Raw genomic sequence first — 9617 nt, 5'->3', positions numbered from 1 at the left:
AACCAAGTCTTGGTGGAGAGTGATTGCTAGATAAAAGAGCTTCATTTCGGGATTCTTTAACTAAGATAGTGTATTTTTAATCCTTCGGAGTGTTAAGGCTTTCATAAACGAAGAATTGCTAAGATTTGTGTATTTACACATTTTAGGGTTTATATTTGATTTCATGATTAAATAATGTATTAGATGTAAAGAATGTGTTTTTATGCTTCTTTAAGATCCTAAGTAATCTCCTAAACGTTTAGCACATGATTAGGAATCAAACTAACAAGGATAAATTCTCTTTTCTTTTGCATATTATTTACCGGTTCTCGAGGAGAGGAGATCCACTTAGCTCTGTGAGTCGACGTATGAAAATCAGCCATGAAGACTCGGCAACTCGGTGGCCCTGACTCAGCGATTTCGATCGCAACTATGCAAACAATTCCTCCAGCCACTCAACACTCTGAAATCTCCCGAGTTTAAGCTGACTTTCAAATTCAGATTCGGGTAATCGGGTTGCCATGCTCGACCCAGGAACCCGATAATTGAATCCGCATCCGAGCACACTGTGTGAAGCCCATTTTCTGATTAGACGAGGCGAAAATCTCTACCGATCCTCAGCATTCAAACCCATTCCAAGCACTTCTTTCCTTGGCCCGTGAACGTTTCTTGCAATTTAATTTGGGTTAATTCCATCGTTTTCTAAATTGGCCACAATGTTGTAGCTAAATGCCTACAATATGAAATACTCTTATATCAATTCTGTAATTACTTTTTAACGATCGCAATTGGATTTCATTAATAGCGGAAAAAATCAAATTTACAACGTATCAAAATATAGTGAGAAATTTAGAGACAATAATCACCAAAATACTCATATAAAAGTAAAATATTAAATTTAAAGATACAAAGAAAAATAAAATATTTCATTGAGAACAACGACCAACATTAAAACCTAATAACATTCGTAAAAGAGTGGAGAGCGAATCAAATAATCTGATATAATGTTTTACTACACAATTCTGATTACATCGACAAACAACTTTTTACTAAAAAAAATTGAGGATCTGACCGTAAATAAATGTATAATTTTTGTGCGAAAACCAGATAATCTGTCATTTTGTTGCCCCATTAGTTTACATTATTAATATCAGCTAAATTCTAACGTGGTATATATTCAGAACACATCCAATTTCAGTCTGTCAATAAATTTTCACTCTTCTCTCCGTCTATTTAGCAACACTGTATATTCAACTTGTCAAATATATATATATATCGAGAGAGAACATAAACATAAGTTTTAAATAAAAGCTATGAATCACTGCATAACATAATAACTACCCAATCGCCTAAGCCCTTTCACGTTTACTTTCAACGTTTCAAAGCTTCTCCCCGGGGACGAAAAGCAAAGGTTAAGTTATAGCCACTGAGTTGTTTCTATTTACTTCGCATGTTATCTTTCTCACTGTGATTGTCGCCTTAGTTTAGATTTTTAATCGTTTTCGTTTTCTCTATGTAAAACATTATACTGTATCACCTGTTGGGTTTCTTTGAATCGTCTGCCATTTGTTTTGTTTCCAAGTTTCGAATTTCGACTTTCAATGGTAAACTGTTTCGTTTTTGTATGCAAAAAAAGGGGATCTGGGGTTGCTGTTCTTTGATGCTATTTACATGTGTATGTCAGTATGTGTGCCATTAAAGTGGGTTTCTGTTTATGTTTCCACTATGTGCATCTTTGTGGAGGTGATCGGTTGATGTACGCTTGTTGTTCTGTGTATCAATGGAAGAAGAGGCTTTGGGCAACCGGGTAATGTAATTTATGGGTTTTAATTGACAGTTCTCCAGGTTTCATACTAGTGCTCTGCACTTTGAACATGATGTTTGAGGTTAACTAGTAATGTACAAAGCATTTCCTCTAATGTGCCTGGATAACTAGATTGATATTTTAGGTTTTCTGTTTTAGAAAGCATGTTCCCATTTCCCCCAAGATTGGAATCTTTATGCTGCTCGAAACTATAGGAATGTTCGATTGCTTAACATTTCATCTGCAAATTTATCAGCTATGCATCCCTTTGTTTGAGCTATTTCTTGGATATTATGACTGTTGGTGCTTTTGAATAGCACCCTTTAATTCTTTGATCGAATTCACTACATTTCATCTTCTTTGAGCGGTGTTCTATCGTTTCTATACCCGAGTGCCAGTCTAAGTTTTCATTTTATATGTCTCATGGTCTAAAGTTCGCAGTGGTTTTCTAATGAGTCTGGTATTTGGTGGTTTGTTCTTGAGCATGTAACAGATTCCTTGTTAATTTGTGCCCATATGTTATATCTTTAGCTGTTAGCTAGTTGCAGTTGAGTTTATTTCTCTCTTCTTTCCTACTTTTCACAGATGGAAACAGTCCAGGTGGATCCTAATTGCAACCTCGTTGAAGAAGCATCTCCTGAGTTGTTGCTTCCACCAGATTCTCCCGATATAACGGATATATTTGGCGATCCACAATTAAGTCCGAGAGTTGGTGATGAATACCAGGTGGAAATTCCTCCTATGATAACAGGATCTGAGCATCTACGGCTTTTGATGGACCCTCTTGACTCGGAAGACATTCCTTATCTTGCCCATTTCTTTCTGTTAGGCTTACCTGTCCCTGTCACGTGGACCCATGAACAAGATACTGATTTCGAGAATGAAGGCAAGGGAGGTCCGAGTAAGTTCAGTGATGAAAGTAAGGTGGACAAGTCTGTCACATCGAGAAAGAGCAGGGGCCAGATTTCTAAGAGGAAGAAAATTTTAGAACTAAGTGCTGAACAGTCAGATGTTAGGTTGTTCGAAGAAAAAGAGTCAAATGCTGAGAACCTTGAATGTGGAATGTCAAGTAAAACTATCTTATTTCGATCATGTGAAGGTAAAAGGTCTCATCTAATTCCAGGTTCATCAGGTTATTCCTGGAGTGATACAGAAGTGGATGGTTTTCTTCTTTGTTTATATATTTGGAAAGGATTTTAGGCTGATAAAACAATTCATTGAAAGCAAGGAGATGGGGGATATATTGTCATTTTACTATGGGGCATTTTATAGGTCTGACAGATATTGCAGATGGTCAGATGGCCAAAAAAAAATAACTCGGAGAAATGTTTATGGACGGAAAATCTTTACAGGCTGGAGGCAGCAGGAACTGTTGTCTCGGTTGCTCACCCATGTCCCCGAAGAATTACAAAATGATTTTCAGGAGGTAAACCAGATTTCTCGTATGTGCTTATTTATCACTCACATGGATTCAACCAAATGTTTGTTAGCTGCATGTCGAATGATAAAGTACCAGTTCAATGTATCCTAGTTGATGCTGTGTGCACTATGCTGATTATTGGTGTAAGACATCAATTTTTCTATGGTTAACTTTTCAATATGTTTTAGTTTTAATAGGAGTGTCGAATCCATTCTTCCAGGACTAGCCTCCATTGCTTAAGCAAATCTGCTCTTGTTCCAATCTATTGTAGATTACAGAACATTTTCAAACGTATGTTCACTCTTTCAGTCCTTTAATCTGAAGTAGGATGCTTCCATGGTTTCAATGCATGATTCATGTCCATTTTTCGAAATAATCAGTTATTGTTTCTCCTCTACTGGTAGCTGTTATTTATCAAAACAGAAATGCTTACAAGTTTTCTTAAGAATTGTCTCGCATGGTCCTTTGGTCAGCATTGATAAATAATCAGAAGACATTAGTATAATCTTCTAGTTAGTTGCTGAAAACTATTGATCACATTTGTAAACTAAGGCTGTACAATCATTACCCTTGTATATGCCTTTATTGTGCTTGACCGAGTTTCTTAGTCCGTCACTCTTATATTTCATCATCTATTCGCAGGTCTCTAAATCATTTGTGGAGGGGAAAACTTCACTTGAATATTATGCCTTTCATTTAAAGACTAGTGTTGGCATATGTGCTCTTGTCGATGCTGTAGGTCTTAACAAGGGGAAATCAGATCTTACAGGCATGGCCATGGAACCTCCGAGGACCACTCAAGCGTCCTCCGAAATACCATCTGGGAAGGCTTGTTCATCTCTTACATCGGGTGACATCATCAGGTTTTTAACTGGAGGCTTTCGATTGAGCAAAGCTCGATGCAATGATATTTTCTGGGAAGCTGTTTGGCCACGCCTACTTGCAAGAGGGTGGCACTCCGAGCAACCTAAGAATCAGTGCTCTGTCAGTTCCAACCATGACCTAGTCTTTCTTATACCTGGAGTGAAGAAGTTCTCAAGAAGAAAACTCGTTAAGGGAAATCACTACTTTGATTCTGTTAGTGATGTTTTGAGCAAAATTGCATCCGAGCCTATGCTTATCGAGCTTGATGCTGAAGGAAACGGTATTGGGATCTGCAATGAAGAAAATGGATGCCTTCCAGGAGAGTCATCGGATGAGGACGATTCTCCTAATCATAAGCCTTGTTATCTCAAACCCCGAGTCTCCATTTCGAGTTCAAACCATATGAAGTTCACAGTCGTTGATTCCAGTTTGATGCATGGAGGAAAAGCATCTAAGATGAGAGAACTGAAGTATGCACCAATTGATTTGATGTTCACTTCCAAGCTAATGCAGAAGGATGTTCAAGATTCACGGAAGGTAAATTCTAACCGCTTGCTGTCAAAAGGTGACAAGTGTGCTACTAATGCTCGCCATCGTGAGGGCAAAATAGCTAGCTCTACTACAAGCCACAGTAAATTCACCATTGTAGATAGCAGTTTGCTCCATGAAGGAAAATCATCCGGGGTAAGAGAAATCAGATGTTTACCTGTTGAGATTGAACTTTCTTCCAAAGTTAGCAACTCTTCAGGAGGAGATGAAGACAATTCAAGTGATGATTCTTCCGATGAGCACAGGCAAAAGTTTACTGATAGACTATCAAGTCATGGTTCAGTTGCCACGGATACAAAGCCTGGTAACAAGCCAGTTACTGCTAGTAATTTGTTGAAAGGCTATATGAACAATGGTAAGGGTAAATATGACAATGACTGTTCAAAACAAGATCCAAAGGTCTCGTATATTGCAGACCGGGATTTGTTGATTCATCAGGAAGAGAAGATCAATACATCAGAAGATACCAGGCCAAAGCAGATAATAAAGCACCAGTTCAGTCGAAGAGCTAAATCTAGTAATGCCGTTAATATAGTTCCACCGGCAAAACGAAAGAAATTAACTGCTTTTGCTAATATGGAGACTAGTAAGAAATCTGCCGCTTTGTCAATTGATTTAGCTTCTCCTATGAAACAACAAAAGTTAACTGCTTGTTCTAAGATGGATAGGAGTCATCTTACTGAGAATATCTCTGGTAATTCAATACATTTAGTTTCTCCTATAAAGAGACAGCGATTAAGTGCTTGTGCTAAGACAGATCGAAGTTGCCTCACAGAGAAATTTTCTGTCGACACTAGTGAACAAATGGGGCAATGCAGCAGCAATTGTGTTCCTGATTCGAGTCATTTCTATGGCAAAGTATCATCTGTTAGTTCTTCTGCCGAAGGCAATCCAGAATCTATGGAGACTCCTCAAGGGAGTAGCGAGAAGCTTCCATCTCTTTCATCGATTAGTTCAAGCCCACCCTTGCTTCTTCCAGAAGCTCGGAATGGTGAACCAGGTGGGATGGAAGCCAATTGTAGCCAGTTCAACATTATCAATAATCGTGTTGATTTGTTGATGACTGCTAATAATGTTTGTGCTAAAGAGCAGCAACCTATTGTGAACGCCCAGAGGCAAAGCAAAAGAAGCAGACCATCAACCACTAGAGCGTTGGAAGCTCTTGAGAGTGGCTTCTTCAACATGAGTAGGTCACAAAAAGTTAGAAACGTGCGAGCACAAGCAATTCAGTTTTCTACTCCTTCCCGAAAAGCACGCAGTAGAGTCAAAGCAACATCAAAGCACGTGAGCATTGGCACTAAAACTGAGGATGCAAAGGAAGGAAAAGACACCGATGGTGCATTTATTTGTTCCAAAGATGTTGTGAACAATCCTCCTCAAGTGGATAGCTAGCAAATATCATCAAGTTATTTCATTTACCGACATGCCGCGAGGTCCATTGGCTGATGGATACTTCAAAAATCTCCAATAGAGAGGTATGAGCTTCCATTTTTTTTTCTTTGCGCATGGTATAGACCAGCATATGGTGATCCCTTTCGAGAAAAAAAATGAAACATCAGCTTTTGGTACGTTACTATTAGAAGCCATTTCTGGACAAGCAATTGCATACATCAAACATCTTTCCATGGTATTTTTGTCCTTGTCCACTCATTGAGAGGTTTCATGGTATTTTTGTCCTTGTTCTTTCAGATGTTAACGTTTAATCAAAGTTTCTAGTTCAGTTATATTTCGTTCCTATAGCTAAAATAGCATTGATCAGTACAATTTCCTTCCATGAATGCTGAAGGTTTTATTTATTTGACCTGGATTACATGGATCCACCATTGTTTTCAATCTCATTCTTTCCTTTTGCCTGTTTTTTCCCTGGAGATCAGTTTGCATATTCAAATGCCATATCTATGTGTCTAGGCATTGGTTCGACTCGAGTCAGTGAAGGGGTTGAAGAGCATATTTAATTATATGTGTATATATTTGTATCTTTCATGTACTTTTTACGATCCATACTTGAAGTCTAGTACCAATGAACTTTAGGATCAAAACTCAAGACCCCATTTCTATAGGATGGTTTAGGGTTACCCGTATCTTTATCCAACTAAGATTTGCATTTGGATGAGGATAACTGAATTATGTTTTTTATCTTGCAGTTCAATAAATATATAGGTTAAATCACGCGCTTAGTATCTAAACTATCATTTTTGGTCTTTTTAGTACCTTAACTTTCATTTTTTCAGAACTATACATAATGTTTAGTTTTTGTTTCATTTTAATATCTCGTCATTTAAAACTTAATTGACGGCTGATGTGACAATTTTTAATAATTTTAAAAAAAAATTAAATTATTATTTATATTATTATTTAGTTAATCAACACAACCCTAATACCCTTAAAACGATAACCAAACGGTGATAAGCATAATAGGGAAGAGAGAAAGCTGGCAAGCAGAATAGAGAAGAGAGAAAGAAGACTTCCCGGTGTTTCGCATCTGTGAAGCTCGAGAACGATGATAGTGAATAGTTGAAGAACAAAAGGAAACAAAAATCAGCAAAACAAAGGAAAAGGAAAACAAAAACAAAAAGGGTGAACCTTTGGGTTCTCGACGGTGATAGCTTCGATGGATGGATTACCAATTCAAACGGTGGACCACGAGAGAATGACGAGCTGACTAATATAGTCCAATTTCAGGACCATTGGACGGTGGACCATTGAGATCGGAGGATGAAGAAATCAAAGAATCCATCGTCAATTTGGGGAGCTTGATAATTGTAGAATGTGGCGGCCGACGAAGCTTTTCATCGGTTTCTGGGTAAAATTAAATGATAATTTATTTATTTTTTTAAATTAAAAATTTCACATTAGCCCATCCGTTGAGTTTTTAACAATGATGTATTAAAATGAAATAAAAATTAAACGTTAAGTATAATTTAAAAAAAATAAAAATTGAAGTACTAAAATAAATCAAAACAGATAGTTTAGGTGCTAAAAGTATAGTCTCGTGTGTGTATATATATATATAAGGCCATCATATTTCAATGATTGCTATTTTGAATTTGGTAGACATTTTAGATTTCTTTTTGCAACTTTCTTTTAATCTTTATTGTCACCATTATTGAACCACATGCATTAATCCCCCACTCCCCTTTTCTCCCGTTGGTAAGTATGAAATTTCAAACAAAAAGAGTTACACGTATTCTCAAAAGTGTTTTCCTTTAACTTGAAAGAAAAAACTGTGCTTGTTGATCAAATGGTTGGCATTATTTATTTATGCATAAAGGGTCGGATTCAATTACATTTTGTAAAACTCTCTTTTAAATTTACATGACCATTGGATGAGAGAAATTAAAGGCCGAGATTATCTCAACCCTTGATTTCCCTAAATCCAATGGTCCTGTAAAACTAAAAGAGTTTTACATAATGGTCATGTAAACCCTAAACATAACTCTAAAACAAATATAATTTAAAAAAAAGTTAATAATTTTATAGGCCAAAATGCATGTTTTTTCTTTCAACTCCCAAAAGGAACGAGTTAATGCCAAATATCATTCGGCTTTGGTCCCCTATCCCTCTTTTCTTTTTTCCATGATCAATTAGTGCTCAAAGAATCCAAGATGAATGTTAGCATTTGAAACGAAAAGCAATATCTATTTATATATCATAGTAAACGTACATTACAATTCTTTTATAATTATAAGTGAGAGAAATTGTTAGAGTTTGTGATGTGAATTTTGTTTGATTTTATTCGAAAAGTGTGGTGCATTTATTCGGTGAAGAAAAAAATTGAGAGAAAAAAATGTCGATGTACGGACGAAGAAGAAATTCTCGAACCATTTTTATTCAACTATAGTTATTTTATTCAAATAAATAAACGGAATAGGATCTAGATACACAACGTAAAACTTTTTAATTTGACATGGATTTTAAAATCGTTCGATGAGTGAAAATAAACCGTATGAAATGAGAAAAATAAGTGATTAAGGGGCAAGGGCTAGAAAATCATGAGAGACAAGAGTATCTTTGAGTTATGCTTGAAAGTAGCTTTTGCCTTGATTGCATTCATTTACACTTTTCGCAAAAGAAAGGAAATTTGATGCGAAAAGTCTTTATTTTTCAAAAAGAAAAAAGCAAAAAGGTCAAGTGAAAGCTCATTGCCAACTTAATATGTTCATTTACTATGGTTAATATTTATATATTTTGACGTCAAATTAAGATTAAATTCATTATTTTTTAATATATTAATAATTATCAAGATTCATATGTGTGGACCTTACAACCTATGAATTGTGAAAATCACATTTCTAATAAGTGGTTAAATTTGTAATGGATAATAATAAATAAAATATAATCGAGGAGAAATATGATCAACTGATCGCTTTAAATATCAAGGATTTTAAAGTTAACTAATTATACGATGGTTTAGCCTGATGAAATATTAGGTTTTTTAAATAAAGTAAGAGACCCAAATAGTGACGTTTTGAACGAAGAAAAATGGGTCGGAAGGATTTATCTCCAAATGAACCTTAATTTAAAGTATATGATCTAGATTATCCGACTAATAAATCTGGTATCAAATCATACCAACAATTCAATTTGTATTACACACACGTACCTACGCGTAAGGAGATCAAAGAAACTTGTCAACTTCTAAAACCTTGTAGTTCTTAAAATGGTCTATAACCCTTTTGATAATACTTCAGTTGTCTTTTTCTTTAGATTTAATTAGCCAACAAAACGTTGTTTACCAGGAATATTAAGACAAGACAAGACAAACGAGGTAGATCGACGTGTCGTTGACATGCAATTAAAATAAAACACATACTCAAACTTTGGGTTATTTGATTATACTGAATAATTGTCTTCTTGTTGCCTCATTTTCTAGAACTTGATTAATAATGTTCGACAATTGAGTTTAAATTAAAATTTCGTCGGTCCAAATATAATATATGATATGTAATTGAAAGCTTTGGCAGTGGGCATGCTTTGGTGACCATTTTGGTCGGCGGATGG

General features: G+C 35.8%; 1 protein-coding gene across 1 annotated transcript; it reads left to right on the top strand.

The window, feature by feature from the left end:
* The first annotated feature begins 1305 nt into the window (after positions 1 to 1305).
* LOC120189504 lies at positions 1306 to 6153 on the top strand. Its single transcript, XM_039192776.1, has 3 exons — positions 1306 to 1390; positions 2369 to 3209; positions 3846 to 6153. Exons 2-3 carry the CDS (start codon positions 2943 to 2945, stop codon positions 6006 to 6008), a joined length of 2430 nt encoding a protein of 809 aa, XP_039048707.1. The 5' UTR covers positions 1306 to 1390; positions 2369 to 2942; the 3' UTR covers positions 6009 to 6153.
* The last annotated feature ends 3464 nt before the right edge of the window (positions 6154 to 9617 follow it).

Source organism: Hibiscus syriacus, unplaced genomic scaffold, assembly GCF_006381635.1.
Source record: "Hibiscus syriacus cultivar Baekdansim isolate YM2019G1 unplaced genomic scaffold, ASM638163v2 tig00116958_pilon, whole genome shotgun sequence".
NCBI lineage: Eukaryota > Viridiplantae > Streptophyta > Magnoliopsida > Malvales > Malvaceae > Hibiscus > Hibiscus syriacus.
The sequence above is the reverse complement of the archived record's forward strand: the minus strand, read 5'-3'. Positions and strand labels throughout refer to the sequence as shown.

What these genes read in the sequence shown, in the direction of transcription:
- LOC120189504 (XM_039192776.1), top strand. Translation starts at nt 2,943, where the DNA reads ATGGTTTTCTTCTTTGTTTATATATTTGGAAAGGATTTTAGGCTGATA. An exon ending in TACAAAATGATTTTCAGGAG is followed by an intron (nt 3,210 to 3,845) that starts GTAAACCAGATT and finishes ATCTATTCGCAG; the next exon opens with GTCTCTAAATCATTTGTGGA.